The sequence below is a fragment of the Helianthus annuus genome, chromosome 12 (genome assembly GCF_002127325.2).
Source record: "Helianthus annuus cultivar XRQ/B chromosome 12, HanXRQr2.0-SUNRISE, whole genome shotgun sequence".
Taxonomy (NCBI): domain Eukaryota; kingdom Viridiplantae; phylum Streptophyta; class Magnoliopsida; order Asterales; family Asteraceae; genus Helianthus; species Helianthus annuus.
The window spans coordinates 140,091,862-140,114,256 of NC_035444.2; the positions used below are offsets into that span (position 1 = coordinate 140,091,862).

General features: G+C 41.2%; 2 protein-coding genes across 2 annotated transcripts; one reads left to right on the top strand and one right to left on the bottom strand.

The window, feature by feature from the left end:
* Positions 1–16,144: 16,144 nt before the first annotated feature.
* LOC110893468 lies at positions 16,145–21,341 on the top strand. The gene is made up of 2 exons (XM_022140575.1): positions 16,145–17,672; positions 17,779–21,341. The coding sequence occupies exons 1-2, from the start codon at positions 16,145–16,147 to the stop codon at positions 21,339–21,341; spliced, it is 5,091 nt and encodes a 1,696-aa protein (XP_021996267.1).
* A 284-nt stretch (positions 21,342–21,625) lies between these two features.
* On the bottom strand, positions 21,626–22,150 carry LOC110893469. The gene has a single exon (XM_022140576.1). The coding sequence runs from the start codon at positions 22,148–22,150 to the stop codon at positions 21,626–21,628; it is 525 nt and encodes a 174-aa protein (XP_021996268.1).
* Between the last annotated feature and the right edge of the window lie 245 nt (positions 22,151–22,395).

Consider the following 22,395-nt stretch of genomic DNA (forward strand, 5'->3'; position numbering starts at 1 on the left):
GAACCTCTTTAAGCCAGAATTCACACTTAGAGAATTTGGCGAAAAGTTGCTCTTTCTTTAGGAGTTCCAAAGTAAGACGAAGATGTTGCTCATGATCAACTCGCGTCTTAGAATAAATCAAGATGTCATCAATGAAAACGATGATGAACTTATCCAAATAAAGCTTGCAGACCCTATTCATCAAGTCCATCAAAACAGCAGGAGCATTAGTCAAACCGAATGGCATGACTGTGAACTCATAATGTCCATAACGAGTGCGGAACGCTATCTTGGGAATATCTTCTTCATGCACACGGAGTTGATGATATCCAGATCGCAGATCAATCTTTGAAAAATAAGAAGCGCCTTGCAATTGATCAAAGAGATCATCGATGCGAGGTAGGGGATATCGATTCTTGATGGTAAGCTTGTTAAGCTCACGATAATCGATACACATCCTAAAAGATCTATCCTTCTTCTTGACAAAAAGAACGGGAGCACCCCAAGGTGAAAAGCTAGGATGGATAAAACCTTTGTCGGAGAGTTCCTGAAGCTGCTTAGACAAGTCTTGCATCTCAGATGGTGCAAGACGATATGGAGCTCTGGCAATGGGATTTGCACCAGGTACGAGATCAATACGGAACTCGACTTGGCGTGCTGGGGGTAGACTAGGTAACTCTTCAAGAAATACTTCAGGATAATCCCGAACAACAGGAATATCTTGAATAGACTTACCTTTGCCCTTATCTGCTACCATATGTGCCAAAAATGCCACAGAGTTCTTTCGCAGATACTTCCGAGCTTTAAAACAAGACATGAGTTTGAGACCACTAGCAGGTTTCTCACCACAAACCTGTAGGATCTCACCTGACGAAAGCGGCATGCGAATGATCTTCTCAAAACAAACTATCTCTGCGCGATACATGGCTAACCAATCCATACCCAGAATAACGTCGAAGCTTCCAAGTTGCATAGGCGTGAGGTCAATAGGAAAAAGATGGTTGTTAAGGTTCAACTGGCAGTTGCGGAGAACAGAATCAAGAACAATGGGTTCACCGCTCGCCACTTCTACTGTCAATGGTTTACCTAGTTTCGTTCTAGACACGCGAAGCAATGGTTCAAAAGATAACGACACAAAACTCTTATCAGCACCCGAATCAAAAAGAACAGATGCTGGCTGATTATTAATAAAGAACGTACCGTTCACCACATTATCATCTGCTTGTGCCTCTCGTGCGTTCATGTTGAAGACTCGACCTCGAGCCTGAGCCTGATTCTGATTCTGGTTGGCTAGCCTTGGGCACCGGTTTCTGTAGTGGGTCAGATCCCCACAATTGTAGCATGAACCAGGAGGAAAATGAGGTCGTGCAGCTTGACCCTGTTGCTGAGCAGGAGGCTGAGCACCCTGTTGAACCGGGTTCTGAACTGCCTGATTCTGAGTAAAACGACAAACACCAGCAAGATGACCTGGCTTCCCACAGTTAGTACAAATACGGCACGGAAATTGCGGTTGATGGTGACCGTTGCATCTATTGCACAAAGGTGCATTCCCTGCATAAGGTTTCTTCGCTGGAGGCTGTGCGGGTTGGTTGGGAGCTGCCTGGTTAACCTGGGCAGTGACAGCAAAATTTTGGGAAGCCTTACGCTTCCTTGACCCCCTGGTAGAACCTGAATCCTTTCCCTTCTTGTTTTGACCTTTCTTGCTATCTTCATTGTCAGCTGCCTGCTTCTTACCCTTGTCACCCTTTTTGTGAAGCTTTCCCTTTCGAATCTGCGACTCAGTCAGTGTTGCTGATAACTCGATCGCCTGACGGAGTGTGGTAGGGTTACTACCAGTAATGATGTCTTGTACCGAGTCAGGTAGGCCGTCGGTGTACCTTTCGATGGCCTTGTGGAGTGGGGCAACCATTGTTGGGCAAAGCAGACTCAACTCCTCAAACCTATCAGTATATGCCCGGTGCTCGCCACTGTATTGTTTTAAGTCATCAAACTCTTTCTCCAAAGCTATGTTTGAAACGAATTGAGGGGTTCACTATGTTTTCGGTTGTTAAGAAATTGCAAAATTAAAGCCAAAGCTGAAGAAAATTCTTTTCGATCAAGGTAATTTGCATGTCAAGGTCAATGATTTGCGTAAAAAGCTAGATAATTTGCAGACTCAGGTGGATCGAAATCCTATGGATGGTCAGTTGCGCCTTTTAGAAACTCAATGCTTGAAAGATTTTCAACAAGCTGCGTACGATGAAGAATGTTTTTTAAAACAGAAATCGAAGGTTGAATGGTTGTGTGCGGGTGACTCGAATACGAAATTTTTTCATAACACTGTGAAATCAAAGAATGCTAGAGCTAAAGTTTATAGTGTTGTGGATATTACGGGTACGAGACATGAAGGCGAGGCAGTTGTAGATGCTATGGTGCTGCATTATAAAAACTTTTTGGGCCTGGAGGCTCATGTGGAAGACGCCAATCTAGATAACTTATTCCCTAATATTCTTAGTAATGAGGTGGCCGAGCATATGATTCGTCCGATCACTAGAGAGGAGGTCAAGACCGCCATGTTCAGTATTGGAGATGACAAGGCGCCAGGGCCTGATGGGTATACTTCGGTGTTTTTCAAAAAAGCGTGGGATATAGTCGGAAAAGAAGTGACGGATGCGGTTCTTCAATTTTTCGAGAATGGTAAACTTCTGAACCAGATTAATCACACTATCCTTGCTTTATTGCCAAAAAAAGACATTCTGGACTCGGTTTTGGATTATAGACCGATTTCTTGCTGCAATGTATTATATAAATGTATTAGCAAGGTTATTTTGGATCGGCTGAAAGGTAGTTTAGGGTTTCTTGTCAGCATTAACCAATCGGCCTTTGTGCCAGGGCGGAGGATTTCGGATAATATTCTACTTACTCAGGAGCTCATGCACAATTATCATCTTAATAGGGGGCCGGCTAGGTGTGCTTTTAAAATCGATATTCAGAAAGCTTATGATACAGTCAATTGGAAGTTCTTGGAGGGTATTCTGGTTAGGTTCGGCTTTCACTCCAGCATGGTCAAGTGGATCATGACATGTGTATCCACAGTGTCGTATTCTCTGAGTATCAATGGTAACTTGCATGGTTTTTTCAAGGGTAAACGGGGGCTAAGGCAAGGGGATCCGTTATCCCCCTATTTGTTTACTTTGGTGATGGAGGTTTTATCGTTACTGCTTCGTCGCGCTGCTACCGGTCCGTTCAAGTTTCATGCTCACTGTGATAAAGAAAAAATAATTAATGTGTCCTTTGCGGATGATTTATTTATTTTTGTTCATGGTGATGTGGTCTCGGTCAAGAAGATTAAGGAGGCGCTGGAGAGTTTTACCAAGATGTCGGGTCTCCTTCCTAGTCCAGCTAAGAGTACAGTATTTTTTTGCAATGTCTCTCGTTCGATAAAGCAAGCAATTCTCGATATTATGCCTTTTCAAGAAGGTACCCTTCCGGTTCGGTATTTGGGGGTTCCCCTTATCTCTTCGAGGCTTGTTTATAATGATTGCAGGATTCTTATTGAGCGAATGGAAAAAAAGATTGTTAATTGGGTTTCTAAATCTTTGTCGTTTGCTGGGCGATTACAGCTGATTAATTCGGTTCTTTCATCCATGCACATCTATTGGGCTTCGGTCTTCATAATGCCTGCTCGTGTTATTAGTGATCTTGAAAAGAAGATTCGAAGGTTTCTTTGGAACGCAGGTTCGGATGGCAGAATTCGTGCGAAAGTAGCGTGGAAACATGTGTGTTTGCCTAAACAGGAAGGAGGTTTGGGTATTAGAAGTATTGCTGATGTTAACAAATCGCTAATGGCTAAGCATATTTGGAGTATTCTTACCAACAGGGAATCTATTTGGGTGAAATGGATTCACGATTACAAACTTAGAGGTCGGAATTTCTGGGAAGTGTCGTGTAGAGGGAGTATGAGTTGGGGGTGGCGTAAAATATTATCCATTCGTGACATCATTCGTCCTCACGTATGGTCGTCAATCAAAAGCGGTGCCCAAACGAATGTATGGAGCGACATGTGGTGTGCGAGTAGCCCTCTTATTTCCTTTATCTCTCCTAGAAACATAGCAAATGCTGGATTTTCGCTTCGGTCAACAGTTGCGGATATGATTGATCAGGAAGGTAACTGGCGATGGCCTCGAGCTTGGCTTGATCTTTTTCCAGTCTTAATCACAATAGCGGTTCCTCCTATTGCTCCTAATGGCGAGGATACTCTGGTTTGGAAAGATGTGGAAGGTAAGACACAAGACTTTCAATCGGCTTGTGTTTGGAATACAATTCGGAATCGGGAAGAGCAGGTGTTATGGGCTGATATGGTTTGGTACACGCAATGTATTCCTAGACATTCCTTTCATCTATGGTTGGCATTTAGAAACAAGCTCAAAACGCAGGATAGATTGACTGTATGGGAAGCGGGTAGTCACACCAATTGGAATTTGATGTGTTGTCCGCTGTGTAATCATGATAGAGATACTCGGGATCATCTATTTTTCCGATGTTCTTTCGCAGCTAAGACATGGAATGAAGTCAAGAAGCTGGTTAGTTTGGGTAATGTGGATGATACTTGGTCGTCGGTCGTTTCCTAGGTGGAGCAACATGCAAAATCCAAGAATGCGGATCATATTGTGTGCAAACTATTGATTGCTGACTAGGGTTCCGTTCCAAAGTGGGGCTGACAAAGACAGATTGCTTTTGTTCGAGGAGATATTTATTGCTTTGTCTGTTTCTTGTTCCTTTGTTCGAGGTTGGCATTTACGGCTGCTAGGGTTTACTTTTAGTCAAGGGCAGTTTGTGTTCTACGAGGATGCATTAATTTTCGTTGACTGATTCTTGCTCCATTGACCGAGGTGACTATTACAGCTAGGGTTTCTTTTGTCAACGGCATTAAGGTCTAATTCAAGCCGTCATACATAATATATTTTAATCAGTCTGCTGCATCTGATTAGTTGATATTGTACGAATTTATTTTTGGGGATGGATGATCTAACCGGCTCGGGTGGTAAGCAACAGGATATTCAAGTGACACCGAGGGCAACGTTTGAAGAAATTGCAGCAAGGTTTAAAATCATTGACAATCTTTCGACTCAAACTGAACCTCGTAATGTTAACATAATTGATGAATTGGTTAAGAATTCAGTTCCAATTGATGCTGAAAACTTGCGGTCAGCAACTAGGTTTTCTGATTGGGAAGGGATTAAGCAAGCTACCAAGAGTTATGCGCAAAGATTGGAATTCAATGCGGCTGCTTTGGCAGGTCAAGGGAATTTGCAACCTTCAGTGACAACGGAACCGGTATCTTTTGCAAATGCAGTAAAGAACTTGAAGGAGAAGGTGCCAGTGAATTTTAGGGAGATGGAGTCTTCTGAGGTTGTTGATGGAGCTGATGTTGTTATTCCGTTGGCTTCGGTTAAGCAAGTCACGGACAGGTATGCAAACACTCTTTATGGGTATTTCTTGGGTAAACGGCTAGCGTTTCCGGTGGTGGATTACTTTGCTAAGAACAATTGGGTTAAGTACGGTCTGGATAGATTGATGATGAATGCGAATGGCTTCTTCTTCTTTAAGTTTAAAACTAAGGAAGGGATGGATAAAATGTTAGAGGATGGGCCATGGATGATAAGAAATGTTCCGATTATCTTGAAGATGTGGTCGGCCTCTATCAAATTAGAAAAAGAGGATCTTAAAGCTATTCCGGTGTGGGTAAAGATGCACGATGTGCCGCTTACAGCTTATACCGAGGATGGTCTTAGTTTGATTGCATCAAAGATAGGGGTGCCTAAGTTGTTGGATACGTATACTGCTACGATGTGTGCTGACTCTTGGGGAAGAAGTAGTTACGCTAGAGCTCTTATTGAAGTGCAGGCGGGGGCTGAATTAAAAAGAAGTGTCACTGTTGCCATTCCATCTTTAGATGGTAATGGTTATTCTAAGGTGGAAGTCAAAATTGAATATGATTGGGAGCCTTTAAGGTGTTCGGGTTGTTGCGTTTTTGGTCATGATGATTGTTCGTGCCCAAAGAACCCTCAGGTTGTTCCAATTGGGGATTATGGGAAAAAAGGTGATGATTTTCAGGTTGTGGGTGCTAAAAAGAAGAAAGCTACTACTCAAGGGCTTCATATAAAAAATCAAAAACCTAAGGTAGTCTATCGTCCGGTGGTCAAACCTAAACCGAATGCGGCTGTGAAAAATTCGAATCAGGTTTCAACGTCGAACCCCTTTGATAGTCTTAAAGATGACGATGGTAATGGTAACATGGGGGATCGAGTGGCTGGGAATCAGGGAGGTACCACCGTGGGTCGGGTTGAGAAGCAACCCTCAAGGGACGAGCAGGAATCGGATGAGGAGGAGGTCGAAGAAGTATACAACGAAACTAGTGCATTTATGACATCGGGTACTCATCCTTTTACATCAAAAGCAGGGGCAAGCACCTCTTCTTCCAAGTTCTCGAATGGATAGACTGTCTGCTTTTCGTCTGAAGGGGCTGCGGTTTTGTGGCCACTTTATTTTTGATGATGGTGGCTGACATTATGTGTTTGTGTTTTGCATTGTTTGTCTACTAGATGTCGAGTCATGATGTATAGTAGACTAGGTCTTTGGGGTTTTATAGGTCTTTGGATTTGTTTTGTTTTACATATATGGGGCATGTCCTGTATATGAACTAGTGTGGAACACATCCTCACTACTTGTACTTTTTTGCGGTTGCATTTTAATAGAATCACCGGGGTAACCCTTTACCCAAAAAAAAAAAAAAAACTATTGATTGCTGCTTCGGCTTATTATATATGGCAAGAGCGGAATAACAGGCTTTTCAAGAACAACAAAAGAACGGTTGAACAAGTGGCTGAGGTTATTAAATGTTCGGTTCGGTTGAAGCTCATGGGATTCAGATTTCGGCTTGCTTCGGCTAAACAAAGGATTTTCAAGAGTTGGAAGATTGAAGATAATGGAGCGGACCCGGGCTAGAGTCTAAATTCTGTTTTGTTTTTTCGGTTGGGTGGTCTTGGTTGTTTGAGTTGTGTGTTTTTTAGACTGGTTGTTCTTTTGTTGGGTCGTGGTTCTTGTGGTCCTAGGCTTGGTATGTCAAGTCTAGTTGGTGTGTTACACTGACACACCTTTGTACTGATTGTTCATGTTATAAAATTTACCGGGGTAACCCTTTACCCAAAAAAAAACTCTTTCTCCAAAGCTCGCTGCTCATGACGAGGACAGAACTCCCTCATCATCAGTGCCCTAAGTTCAGCCCATGTCTGAGCTAGAGCAACTTCTGCACCGCGATCCCTCATAACCCCGTTCCACCACGTAAGAGCCCTCTTTTGAAACACACTCGAAGAAAACTCGACCTTGCGATTGTCAGGACACTGCACGTGACGGAATGTATTCTCAATGCTCTCGAACCACTGAAGAAGCCCAGTTGCTCCTTCGGAACCACTAAACTTGAGTGGTTTAGCCGAGTTAAAATTCTTGAAATTGCATGGAGCATTGTTGTTATTGTTGGCTTGGTTTCATTGAGCAAAGAGATTTGGGAGTGCAGCAGCTATTTGCTGTGCAATAATTTCTGCCAGTTCGGCATTTGCTACTTGATTGTCGCGTCGAGGAGGCATTCTAGAAAAGGAAAATATGAAAGGAAACGAGTGAGATGATTGGATGAAGAGAATGAGATGAAACAAAATCAACAAAAGCAAAGATGATGGTTATGCATCGCTAAGCAAACAAGCAATACACAATGTCTAATCAAAGTAAATGGGTCAAAAATAATGTATCACGAAGACATGTTCGCCTATAAGTGAACACTCAGAGTTCGAAGGTTTTAAGACAATGATGGAATAACCCCTATGCTCTCTCTCCTATAGGCAATTTTCTTTGTTCCTCATGAATCCTATGTTTTTCTTCGTGATCTTGTGCATAATAGTCTGTGATTAGAGGATTTGTTCGTGCGAATCTCTATAACGAACTCGTTAGCACTAGGGATCGATCTAGAACTAGGGTTTTTTCGTTTTTCTTTAATCGCTGCTCTAGTTTTGATTCAAGAACCCTGATTTATTAAACTGGTAGTCGTTGATTGCGGTTAACTGAGATTAATTTAGCTAGATTGATGCTCAGGTTTAATCGATTAAGGGTTCAGGTTTCAATCTAGGGTTTATAGGATTAGGGTTTTGTTTTCTTTGTCTTCGGTTTTTGGTGGCGGCATTAGGGTTTTGGGTTTACGTGTGCATGCTTGTTTATTATTCTGGTTTCAAGTGAGAGTTGTTTGATTAGTTATGGATGATCGTTCTAAACCTGGTGACACTGCTGATAGTGTCCTGCATGATCGCGGTAAGCCGCCTAACTCGCTCAAGGGTTTTACTGATAAACCGATAAACATAGATGGAACTGATTTCATGAGTGAACCTATGGTGGAGGAATTGTCTACACCTGGAACAGCTCCAGTTCGTGGGATCGGATTACGTGTAACTAATACTGAAGGTAACCCTTTGCTTCCTAGAAGAGGTATGTATTCTACAACGAATGCATCGATTTTGGATGGGTTGATGAGTATTTCTAAACCTGTGGAAAACTTGTTCGCTGCTGGAGCATCTTCGTCGATGGCTAGTAAGGGTGATACGGCTGGTAAGGGCCATGAGGCTCTATCGTTTGCTAATGTGGTCCAAAGGAAGAAGGCGGATGTTAAAGTGAACTTCAGAACACTTGAATCGAATGAGACTTTTGAAGGTACTGATGTTGTCATCCCGCTATCATCGGTAAAGCAGGTTTCTGAGAGGTATGTTCACACGTTATACGGGTATTTTCTGGGAAAGAGGCTTGCTTTTCCAGTGGTGGATTATTTTGCTAAAAAGTTCTGGGTTAAGTATGGCTTAACGAAACTAATGATGAATGCTAAGGGATTCTTTTTCTTTAAGTTTAATACGAAAGAAGGAATTGATCAATTGTTGGAGGATGGACCCTGGATGATAAGGAATGTGCCGATAATTCTAAAGGAGTGGTCTCCAACTGTTACAGTAGAGAAGGAGGACATCACAACTGTTCCGGTATGGGTCAAGCTGCATGATATCCCGTTGGCTGCGTTTACTGAGGATGGTCTAAGTCTTGTAGCTTCGAAAATAGGGACACCAAAAATGCTGGATTCGTACACGGCAACTATGTGTGCGGAATCTTGGGGCATAAGTAGTTTTGCTAGAGCGTTGATAGATGTCCATGCGAGTATGGAACTAAAAAAGAGTGTCACGATGGCTGTTCCATCCTTAGATGGGAAAGGTTTTTCAAAGTCAGAAATTAAAGTGGAATATGACTGGGTTCCCTTGAGATTTTCTGCTTGCTGTGTGTTTGGGCATGATGATGCCTCATGTCCAAGGAGTCCAAAAGTGGGTGCTGAACCGGCTGTAAAAGGTCAGGAGGTTTTTCAGGATGCTAAAAAAGGTAGAAAAGCAAATAACTCGGGTGTGCATATTAATAATCAAAAACAGAAGTTTGTTTATAGGCCGGTAATAAAACAGAAAACCAACTCAGAGGGTAGGGTGCAATCCGAAAACAAAGTCTCCACTTCCAACCCGTTTCAGGTGTTGGGTGAAGAAGGTGAAGAATTCGATGATGTCAATTTGGGGGTTGGAGATCGGCAACAAGATAGACCAGCAGAAAATACTCATACGGTTAAAACCATTCGTGGAAAGTCAAAAAATACTAATGCGGAGGAAGTGATTGTGGATGAAGTGGGTATAGATGATCTTTTGGCTGATATTCCAAAATACATGGAGAAGAAACAGGTGAACCAAGGGGCTGAGGGTGCAAGCACACCCGGAGATGGTGGTGTCCATGGGTAGTATAGCTTCTTGGAATATTAGGGGGTTGAACCGCTCCCTTAAATAGAAGGAGGTTCGTCAGGTGATGGTAGATAATCATTTGCATGTTTGTGCGATTATGGAGACGCATGTGGACTCTTCAAAGGTTTATGAGGTTTGTCATAAGGTCTGTCGGTCTTGGAGTTGGGCTTCCAACACGGCTCTTTGTAGTAAGGGTACTAGAATTTTGGTAGGTTGGGATGCTAATGTTGTGGATGTGATGATTCTTGCTCAAACTGATCAAGTGATCCATACTCAGGTGATGTTTAAGCTGGATCAAAAATCTATATTTGTTTCTTTTGTTTACGCGGATAACTATTACAAGAAACGAAGGGATTTGTGGCAAAATTTAGTTGTTCATCGGTCGTACATGAGGAATAAACCTTGGGTTATGATGGGAGATTTTAATTCACATCTTTCTTATGAGGATACGAGTGTAGGATCTTCTACGTTCCATATCGGAAATAGAGAATTCAAGGAGTGTGTCAATGAGATAGAGATGTTCGATGTTAATAGTTCGGGTCTTCACTTTACATGGTCGAATAAGCATCAGGATAGTGGGATTATCTTTAAGAAACTTGATCGTATCATGTGTAACATTCACTGTTTAGATGTTTTCCCAAATGCAGCTGCGTATTTTCACCCTTATAGGGTTTCGGATCATGCCCCGTGTATCTTAAAGTTGCCGGATGTCTCGAGAGAAAAGCCAAAGCCTTTCAAGTTTGTTAATTTAGTGGCTGACAAACGTGGTTTTTGGAGGAGGTGCAGCGAATTTGGAGTACAAGTATTGATGGGCATCACATGTTTCAGGTTGTTCGGAAGTTGAAGTTGCTTAAAGTTCCGCTTCGGAAAATTCTTTATCAACAAGGAAATTTGCATCAGAATGTTATTAATTTGCGCAAGCAGTTGGATGATTGCCAGTTTAGCATGGATGGGGACCCTCTAAATGGAGAACTTATTAGTCAACATGGCCGATTACTTCAGCAATATAAAGATGCGGTGCGAGATGAAGGATTGTTTTTGAAACAAAAATCCAAGGTTGATTGGCTTGAGGTTGGGGATTCGAATTCTAGATACTTTCATAATGTTGTTAAAACAAAGAATCATCGAAGCAGGATTTTTTCTATTAGAGACGGGAATGGAACGTTGCATGAAGGGGGATCGGTTTCGCAGGTCATGGTTGACCACTACACTAATTTTTTTGGCACTATGGGTGATATGTCTTTGCATCCGACTCCTGATTTATTTCGAAATTTTTTATCTTCTGGCAAAGCTAGTGGTATGGTGCGTGTGGTGACGGAGGAAGAAGTAAAGCAAGCTATGTTCTCTATTGCTGGTAATAAAGCGCCTGGCCCGGATGGATATACTTCTCTTTTCTTTAAGAAAACTTGGGATATTACTGGCAAGGATGTTTGTATGGCGGTGCAAGATTTTTTCTCTAATGGTAAACTTCTTAGGGAGCTGAATCATACTATTATTTCGCTGATCCCAAAGGTGAGCACTCCTGATTCGATCTTGGAATATAGACCTATTTCATGCTGTAATACATTGTATAAATGTATTAGTAAAATAGTCACGAATCGGATTAAAGAGGGTTTGGCAGACATTGTGAGCATCAACCAATCGGCGTTTGTCCCTGGGAGGAGGATTTCTGATAATATCCTTCTAACTCAGGAACTAATGCACAACTATCATAGAAGTACTGTGGGTCGTAGAGAGAAGAAGGAGAAAAAGTCGAGTGACAGGCAGGATTCGGATGAAGAGGAGGTCGAAGAAGTATACAATGAAACTAGTGCATTTATGACATCGGGTACTCATCCGTTCTCTTCGAAAGCAGGGGCAAGCACCTCTTCCACAAAATTCTCAAATGGATAGGCTGCTTTTGGTTCGTTTGAAGGGGTTGCCGGTTTGTGGCAACTTTATTTTTGATGATGGCGGCTGAGGATTTTGTATTGTTTTTTCCATTGTTTGTCTACTAGATCATGATGTATAGTAGGCTAGGTTACGGGTTGTCATAGTTGTTTTGTTTTTGCTGGGTCATACATATATGGGGCATGTCCCATATATGAACTAGTGTGGAACACATCCTCACTACTTGTACTTATTTGCGGTTGCATTTTTAATAGATTCACCGGGGTAACCCTTTACCCAAAAAAAAAACTATCATAGAAGTCATGGGCCACCGAGGTGTGCGTTTAAGGTGGATATTCAGAAAGCGAAATCAGCGGTTGTTCTCTAGTAAGAAGAGCGAAATCAGCGGTTGTTCTCTAGTAAGAAGAGGAGTGGGAGCCAGCTAGTAGAGGTCATTCTAAACACTGTCCGGATGAAGTTGCACTCCATGAAGTTCAAAAGATCAGTCCAAGCGACGAGAGTGTTACATCTATGGAGCTTACCGCGAGGGTTGTTGATAGACGATGATGATTGCGGCTAAGGGTTTGTCGTGTTTTTTTTAGCATTGTTTTGTCCTATGTGACTAGTTTTGGGTTGTTTTGCTTTGTTGCTTGTTGAACTCAAATGTGGCATGCCATATTTGAGAATTGGGGGTTCACGTTAGGCCCTCACTTGTTTTTTCTGCTTGTGTGAAATAAAATTTAACCGGGGTAACCCTTTACCCAAAAAAAAAACACTCACCCCAAGAGTTCCCAGGTAAGAGTGACTGGTCCGATTATGTGGATTTGTACGAACACTCTAGCCTTAGACAAAAAACCCAGGGTACAAGCATTCACTCTTCCAGTTCGCACGTGTTCACACTATTAAAACCCAAAAACCTTGACGAGACTCTTGAAAATTCAAAGGGGTTCAAAACCTTATAACAGAGGGTTCAAAACCTAGTAATCAATCATCCTAGAACAGATGATTAATTTTCAAAGCGTATTCGGAATTGATGTTCTCGTTGTGGTTATCACCTAAGGATAGGTGAAGTGCATGTTTTAAAATCTAAATACAAGATAACTTGTGTTAGGGTCCTAGAAAGTTATAGTCTAGGTCAAAGCATTACTAATAACCTAATTCCCTATAACCATTGGCTTTGATACCAACTCTTCTGTCACACCCCGACCGCGTATAACATGCAACTGTGGCGGAAACGTCGGGGAGTGTTGAGACAGAATTATTTGTTTCACAACCATGGCATACAAGGTTATATTTTATTTATTAAACAGGAGTGATACATTGTTTCAAAACAGGAAATAAAGTGTTCAGAACATATTCACTAAGTCTATCTTCTTTTTATGTCTCTAAGGCACAGGTCCGCCCTAGTATCACAATCATCATCCTAAGCGACAGCTCCTGAAAACACATGTGAAAGTAGGTACGTCAGCATAAAAATGCCTGTGAGATACATAGGTTTTGTGAAAATAAAATTCATGACTTATGTTTGTGAAAACGTTTAGTCATGAACCTTGTAACTTGCTTTGTCTTATAAATCACTTGAAAAACGATAAGATCAGATGATATGTATAAATAAATGTAAGGTTAAACGAATAACTGAGTAAGAATGAGTTTGTATAAGATAAGTTATTCGTAAAACAATGTCTTGTGAAGAATATGTTATTTGTGTAAAATGTAATATGTCTATACTGAAATGATTTAAATAATACTACGATAGGTAATATTATACAAACATTTATATATAGGAAGTAACAGCGGCGTATCCACCATGTTTGTATCATATTACATACGCCACGTTACTCAAACCATTTACCCAAACCAACCACCATGTAAATTGTTCGTGTATAAATCAATTGTCAAGTGTTATTGTCACACCCTGGCTTTGCGGAAGCGTGGTTAATTTGGTGTGACTTCTTAATACCATAGCTTAACCATAACAAAGCTATATGAATAAAAACCATGCAAGATCATCCATTTAATTTAGTTTAAAAAAAAAAACCAAATACAACAACGTTGTTTTAACGGGAACACACCCCTAACGACATAAACATTGTTCAACAACACAATCAAACACAAACATAACATAAACACAGTTTAAGGACTGTGACTTGTCCAGGAAAGAGTCACATCCCCTAAACCCGGATGATCTCATAACTAGTGCAGCGGGAAAACGTGCCATACCGTGCCAGATCCTTTAATTCCCTGAAATACATGTAAGTTGAAAAATCAACAATAATGTTGAGTGAGTTCATGTGTAAGTGAGTAAATAAACCTTTGTATGTATAAAAATCCTGGTATGTAGCAAATAAGGAAAAAGAGATCACCAAAAATGGTTTGCAAGGCCATTGATATGTGTGAAATGCAAGTAGGAAGGCTCAAACCTAGCAGATTTATGCGTTGGGTACAAAGTCACCCCGAGGTCCGTTATGCTGGGCCTGGGGTTGGGCTCGCTACACCCAAGTAGATCTACCGCTCCTGCCCCTCGGTCCTACCCTGAGGATTAATGACCTCAAGTTTCCGCCTACCCATTCACATGATCTAAGTAATAACCCTCCTTACGCTAACCATACCATGTAATAAGTATTCATAATCAAAGTAACATGTATTTCACCCCCACAGTTTAGAAAACTGAAAACCGTTAAGAGAAAAGGGGGACATGAACTCACTGCGGTGCGTCTCTACCAAGTATGTCTCCAAGTCAAGCAGCTGTGCAACGACCTACATGTACTAACTCTATTAGACGGACGGCCGTGCCTTAGCTTTATGGTTTAAGTTTTGGGAAATAGTTAGACAACCATTTCGTGTTTATATTCTGTGCATACTTGGTAATTATTTTTCTTCCCAAGGATGGGGGATTTAATACATGTGCGTACGAAATATATTATTAAGTCTTACTTAAAATATATTTTATTTCTAACTCCAAAATATAAATATTTTTCTCAAAAATATTATATTTTTATTTCACATAATTTTCCGAAAATAATACTTTAACAAAAATACGTGTTCATAAATATTTCCGTAAAATGCGTAAGTTACGTTTTAACGATCGAGTGGTAATAATAATTACCGGTGTAACTTATATGATTATCATGAAAGCGTTTGCATTATTTTGGATTTGTTAACTTTTGATAATATTATTTTTACCCTAAAAAATAATATTTATACACTTCACAAAATAATTGACAAGTAACGTTGTGAAAAATATATTTACTAAATATATATCGATCACGTTTAACTTTGTGAAAATCCCACCTCCAATATTTGTAAATAAAGTTGTGGCGAAACTTATATTTTGAAATCATGTCGAAAAGTATTTCTAACACTTATAGTGAAAATAATTCTAAGTGTTAGGTTTTTGGCAGAATTTCGCCAGAGTTTCCTCTGTAACTGGAGGTGGCCACGCTTTCAAGCGTATCATTTTCTTTTATAAATCAATCAACCATTTTTCTTATTTAACCAAAACAATATTCAACACAACAAACTAGTTAATAAATATGTAAATCGCATAAATCACATGAACTTGTAGTTTTCTAAAATTATGAAGTAAATCCTATTACTTTTAGCGGATCTTTATATAAAGCAATCCGATCTCGTAAAAACCTTGCTTTTAAAGAAATCCCGTCTTTACAACTTCTCGTCATCTTTTACAAAAATAGTTATTTTGTCGAAACTTTGTGCTACACATGTGTTTACACACTTGTGTGTTCTAAAAATCATTCTTGTTAACGTAAGATCCGTCTTTAGAAAACATGATTTCTTTGACACTCGGTCCTTTGAAAATACCACTTGTAGATCCGTAGATCTACTAGTTTTAAACACTATTTTGTAAGTAAAATCACTTTTACACAAGTTCATGATTCGTGTGTGGTAGAGTTTTTTTGGGTAAAGGGTTACCCCGGTGAATTTTATAAAGAATCAAAGAACAGGGTGCGACAAGAGTTTGACACAGACTACTAGGCTTGACAGGCCAAGCCTAGGCAACACAAAACAAACAACTCACAAGCGGGAAGGTTATGAAAAAACCCTAATGCTCTCTCTCTAGCCTGGCGATTTTCTTGATCATCATGAATCCTATGATTTCAGTCGTAATTCTCTGTATAACAGTCTGTGATTAGGGATTAGTCTTTAATCTCTATAACGAACTAGTTAGCAGGTTTGACCGATTTTGATCTAGGGTTTTTTCGTTTTTCTGATTTCAATCGCCGCCGTATTCTTGTGTTAGTTCAACGTGGTGTATAGTTCTTCTTGGTTTATCGATCATTCAGGGTCTTGAATAACCAGTGGCACTATATGTTACGAAGGGCTGCATGAAATAGGGTTTGCTAGAATTAGGGTTTTAATATTTCGCTTGTTGTTGCTTGAGGTGCATGGTCTTCTGAGGTTCTTTTGTTTCGAGAGAGAGGGTTTTCGTTTCTTGAATGGATGCTCGTAAGAGATTTGATGTCCAGCCTGATCGTGGCAAACCACCGTTGGCAGCAAAGAATGGTGGTACTAGGGGGCTGAATGATGGCAATCTGAAATCGGCTCGTAGAGGTATGTTTAAGCCGAATGCTGGTTCAAAGCCGATTAATGTTATAGATGAACTTGAGAAGATTTCTGTTCCGGTTCCTGTTGACGTCAACGTCCCGGAATCTTCACCGGATATGGAAGGATTCTATGATAGTTTGCATGAGGGTGTTACGGGCAATCAGTGTTTGCATGATGGTGGGAGCAACCTGGAATCTTATCTGAGTACTCAACCAAATGTGGGTATTTCCGAGTTGAAACTGGATAATACTAATTTGGAGAAGCCACTGTCTTATGCTGAATCAGTTCTTAGCCAGGAGAAAAAGGTCAATTTTCGTACTCTTACTTGTTCTTCTCAACACGAGGGCTGTGATGTTGTGCTCCCTAAGGAATCGGTTCGAGTGGTCCAAGAGAAGATGTCAAACACGCTCTATGGGTATTTTCTGGGAGACCGAGTAGCTTACCCGGTCGTTGATTATTTTGTCAAGAACAATTGGAAACGGTTTGGTCTACAGAAAACAATGATGAACGCAAACGGATTTTTCTTTTTTAAGTTTACGGATCAAAAAGGTATGCGGGATGCTCTTGCTTCGGGTCCTTGGATTATTCGGTCTCAACCTTTGCTCCTTCATGAATGGACTCCTACTATCAAACTTGAGAAACAGGAGGTAAAGAAAATCCAAGTCTGGGTGAAAATACATGATGTTCCCATTGCTGCCTATACGGAGGATGGTCTAAGCATGATTGCTACAGCCATTGGCGAACCCAAACTTCTTGATTCTTACACGTCTTCAATGTGCATGGAGTCGTGGGGGAGAAGTAGCTATGCTAGAGCTTTGATAGAGATATCCGCGGACAAGGAGTTTAAGGAGGAAATCACTATGGCGATCCCTGAGATGGAAGGTGATAGTTTTATTAAGGAAACCATGTATGTGGAATACGAATGGAGCCCGCTTAGATGTTCGACTTGCTGTGTTTTTGGACATGATAATCTATCGTGTCCAAAGATGCCAAGGAAAAGGATCGATGTTGGTAAGCAAGAACGTTTGTTGAATAATCAAGGAAGTCGGAAAGGGAAGGAGATTCCGAAGGTCGATGAGGAGGGATATATGGATGTGCCGATTAAGAAAACTGCAAAGAGAGGTGGTATTCAGGTTAACAAGCAAAAGCCAAAATTTGAATATAGACCCATCAATACAAGACGTAAGGATGAGTCTAAAGGGCAGCCGAAGACTACCAGCTTTCTTTCGTCTAACCCGTTTGACGTTCTAAACGGAAGCAATGTTGAAGTTGGTCAAAGTAGTAAAGGGGGTAGTGGTCAACAAGAGGACTCTGATGATGAAGAGATGGTTGAAGTTTACAACGAGACAGACGACTTTCTAATGGAAGGGACTCAAAACGCTAAAGGGGCAAGCACTCCTTCACACGGGGTTTCCAATGGTTAGTCTTGTTGCATGGAACATAAGGGGGTTGAACCGCCCGCTTAAACAAAAAGAGGTTCGGCAAATTCTTAAGGATAATAAGCTTTCTTTTTGTGCTATTTTAGAATCTCATGTCGATGTTGGCAATCTTGCGAAAGTTTGTAATTCAGTTTTCCGTCAATGGTCTTGGACTTCGAATGGAAATTGTTGTGATAAAGGGACTAGAATTATTGTTGGGTGGAGTTCGGATATTTTTGATGTTTTTGTAATGGCTCAAACCGACCAAGTTATGCACCTTCAGCTCGTCTTTAAGATTGATAAAAAGGTTTTATTCTGTTCCGTTGTGTACGCAGCGAATTACTATGTCAAACGAAGAGAGTTATGGCATCAATTATCGCTTCATAAGGCTCTAGTAGGCGATAAGGCTTGGATAATCATGGGTGATTTCAATGCGGCTCTTAATTTAGAAGATCATTCTATGGGGTCGTCGTCCATCTCGATTGACATGAGAGAATTTCAAGATTGTGTTTTGGATATTGAGGTGTTCGACATCAATAAATCGGGTTGTCATTTTACGTGGACTCAGAAACCGAAGGAGGGTGTTGGGGTGCTAAAGAAACTTGACAGAGTTATGGGTAATAATTCGTTTGTGTCAGAATTTCCTAACTCGGTAGCTTTGTTTCATCCTTATAGAATTTCTGATCATTGCCCTTGTTTGTTAAATATCCCTACTCCCGGGAAGCCGAAGCCTAGATCGTTTAAATTTGCCAATTTCTTGGTTTTTAAACCGGAATTCCAGGAGTGTGTTAAGAGGATTTGGGATACTCGTGTTGATGGGGTTCTTCAATTTCAAGTGGCAAAGAAACTTAGGCTGTTAAAATCGCCTCTTCGGGAGCTTCTTTTCCAACAAGGGAATCTACATAAGAAAGTTGAAACTCTTCGGCGAGATTTGGATGCCATTCAGCGACAGATTGATTCTAATCCGATGAATGCGGACCTTCGAAATCAAGAAGCGAAGGTTAACGCTGATTTCCAGACAGCCTGTTTAGATGAGGAAAGGTTCTTGAAACAGAAATCAAAGGTAGAATGGTTATGTGCCGGTGACGCGAATACGAAGTTTTTCCATGCCTCTCTGAAAACTAGAAACCACATGACCCGTATTGAGGCGATTTCTAATTCTCAAGGAGTTGTTTTTCACGGAGAAGAGGTTCCAAAAATTTTTGTACATCATTATGAAAACTTTCTTGGGCTAGAAGATAACATTACATTGCAGCCGACGCATGATCTTTTTGATAAAAAGATTTCTCATGAAGATGCTACTCACATGGTGCGCACGGTTACTAGTGAAGAGGTAAAGTTGGCAATGTTTTCCATAGGTAACGACAAAGCGCCAGGCCCGGATGGATATACGGCTGCTTTTTATAAACATGCTTGGCAGATTATTGGAACGGATGTGTCGACGGCTGTCATAGATTTTTTCGGCTCTGGAAAGCTTCTAAGGGAGCTCAACAACACGCTAATTGTTCTTATTCCAAAGAAGCCTACTCCTTCGTCTGTCACGGATTACCGGCCGATTGCTTGCTGTAATGTCATTTATAAGTGCATTAGTAAAATCATAGCGGATCGTATTAAGAATTTTCTCAATCAAGTTGTTAGTATTAATCAATCCGCTTTCGTCCCGGGAAGGAGAATTTCAGATAATATCCTGCTGACACAGGAATTGATGCATAATTACCATAGGAGTAGCGGTCCTCCTAGATGTGCGTTTAAAGTTGACATCCAGAAAGCGTATGATACGGTTGACTGGAATTTTCTATCGCAAGTTCTTATTGGGTTTGGTTTTCATCCGAAAATGATTCAATGGATTATGCTTTGTGTCTCCACTCCCACCTACTCGATTTGTGTTAATGGGGAAACCCATGGCTATTTCAAGGGGAAACGTGGCTTACGACAGGGTGATCCGTTATCCCCTTATTTATTCACTCTTGTTATGGAAGTTTTAACTTGTATCTTGCACCGGACGTCTCAGTTGGATTCGTCGTTTAGGTTCCATAATAAGTGTGAAAAGCAAAAAATTATAAATCTATGTTTTGCAGATGATTTATTCTTATTTGCTCGTGGTGATGTTCGGTCAGCTAAGTGTATTATGGATTCCCTTTCTCGGTTCTCTAGCATGTCAGGTTTGGTCCCTAGCATCCAGAAAAGTACGGCTTATTTTTGTAATGTCTCTTCTCATATCAAAGATGCGATTTTGGGTATCCTGCCGTTTGAAGAGGGTATGTTACCTGTCAAGTATTTAGGGGTTCCCCTTATTTCATCGAGGCTTCGTGTGAAGGATTGTAGTGTGCTTCTTGAAAGGTTGGATCAAAGAATAAAGAACTGGAAAAACAAGCTGTTATCTTTTGCGGGCAGGTTACAGTTAATTCTCTCGGTCTTATCGTCTATGCATGTTTACTGGGCTTCGGCTTTTATTCTTCCTGTTCGGGTTGTTAATGAGCTAGAGGCGAAGCTGAGGAATTTTTTATGGGGTCAGGAGGGATCTTTTCATAGAGGTAAAGCGAAAGTCTCATGGAAAGCTGTTTGTGTGCCTAAATTTGAAGGGGGTCTTGGGATTCGTAGGGTGGGGGATGTTAATAAGGCCCTCATGGTTTCGCATATCTGGAGTATTTTGAAGCAGAGAGAGTCTTTATGGGTGCAATGGATACATTCTTATCGTCTTAGAGGTCGGAATTTCTGGTTTTGCAAGGAATCGTCTACTTGTAGTTGGAGCTGGAGAAAAATCCTACAACTGAGGCCGTTGGTTAAGGAGCATATTTGGTCTTCGTTGGGAGCTGGCACAAGTATTTCAGTCTGGTATGACTCGTGGTGCCACCTCGGGCCCTTGTCAAATTTCTTATCGCCTAGAATGATCACTAATGCAGGCTTTCGGATAGATGCTACGGTTGCGGATGTTTTTAGTGATGAGGGTTGGGCTTGGCCGGAAGCGTGGAGGGATTTATTCCCGGTTCTTAATCAGGTTGACCATATTCGGCCGGATCCTAATAAGCGAGATAGTCTGCTTTGGAAGGATGGTGATACTTTGCGGGATCATTCGTCATTTACGGTTTGGGATTCGCTTCGGATTAGGGAGCAGGAAGTGAATTGGGTCTCTATTGTTTGGTTTCCTCAATGCATTCCAAGGCATGCTTTTTTGGTTTGGCTTATTATGAGACGGAAACTTTTAACGCAGGATAAAATCTTAAAGTGGGACTTTTCTAGGAGGAAGAACATGAATATGATGTGCTGCCTCTTATGTTATGCTGATGTCGATTCTCATGACCATCTCTTCTTTGAATGTAAGTTCTCTTCTCAGGTGTGGAGTTCGGTTCGTGATAAGGCTGACATGGGTGATGTGGATCCTAAATGGTCCTCGATTGTAAATTGGTTAATGACAAGAAGGCGCGTGAAATCGGCTTCGAGTTATGTGGCTCGTTTGCTTGTAGGTGCAACAGCTTACATAATTTGGCAAGAACGAAATGCAAGACTCTTTAAAAATCAAACACGGCCACCGGAGGCAATATGCGAAGTGATCCTCAAGATGGTGCGTTACAAACTGATGGGCGTGAAGTTCAAATCGTGTGCGACTGTTAAGTGTCTGCTTGAGAAGTGGGGGATTGATGAAGGCGCTATACAAGACAATGGGGGCTGATTAGAGTGTGTTTTGTGTCTTTTTGGTTTTTCTAGATGATAGTCTAGTTGTTTTGTTCGGTTTTTGGGATGTTTGCGTTTTGTTTTGTTTACACTCTTGGGGCATGTCTCTTGAGTGAACTAGGGAGGGCTTCTCCTCTCTACTTGTTTTTATGTTTTGTGAATATATAGAATCACCGGGGTAATCCCTTTACCCAAAAAAAAACTCACAAGCGGCCCAAACAAACAAAACAACTCGAAAACTAAAACTAACTAAATGCAAACACTAGCAAACTAGACTCGCAATTAGCCCGGTTCGTCTTCTCTTGCTCCCCAGGTTTCCAAAAGCTTCCTATAATTCCCGTGACGTCCGATCTTGAAACTCATTATACGAAGCCGCACCATATCCAAAATAATCTGTGCCACCGTCTCTTTCTTCCTGTGAATGTTGGAAAACAGCCGGTTATTCCGTTCTTGCCATATAAAGTATGTAGAGGCCGCTACCACCAGCTTACACACAATGTGTTCCAGAGTCTTTGAACTCGCATTCAGCTCTATCCATGCCATGATTGAGCTCCATGAATCGTTTACATTTACCATATCAACTTTTTCCTTGACAATGCTCCAAATCTTGGCCGCATAAGAGCATTGAAAGAATAAATGATCTCTTGAGTCTCGTCCATAGTTACAAAGAGGACAGCACATAAGACGTAGATTTGTTTCACTCCCCGCTTCCCAAACTGCCAATCTATCTTGTGTCTTCAGCTTATTCTTTAGAACTAACCAAAGATGAAAAGAATGTCTTGGAATGCATTGGCCATACCACACCATATTCACCCAAGCCACCTTGTTATCCCTTACCCGAAGATTATTTCAAGCTTCCCAAGAGCTAAAATGCACAATTTTCCCTCCCACCTCTCTCCATCCCAGTCTGTCAACCGAATCAGGAACAAGAGAAGGAGCCATGACATTTATGAGTACTGGGAATAAGTCATACCATGCCTGAGGCCACCGCCAGTTGCCATTAGCGTCTACAAGCTCTGCAACAGTAGTTTGCAAATTAAAACCCGCTTGGG

What these genes read in the sequence shown, in the direction of transcription:
- LOC110893468 (XM_022140575.1), top strand. Translation starts at nt 16,145, where the DNA reads ATGGATGCTCGTAAGAGATTTGATGTCCAGCCTGATCGTGGCAAACCA. An exon ending in TTCACACGGGGTTTCCAATG is followed by an intron (nt 17,673 to 17,778) that starts GTTAGTCTTGTT and finishes GTGCTATTTTAG; the next exon opens with AATCTCATGTCGATGTTGGC.
- LOC110893469 (XM_022140576.1), bottom strand. Translation starts at nt 22,150, where the DNA reads ATGGTGTGGTATGGCCAATGCATTCCAAGACATTCTTTTCATCTTTGG.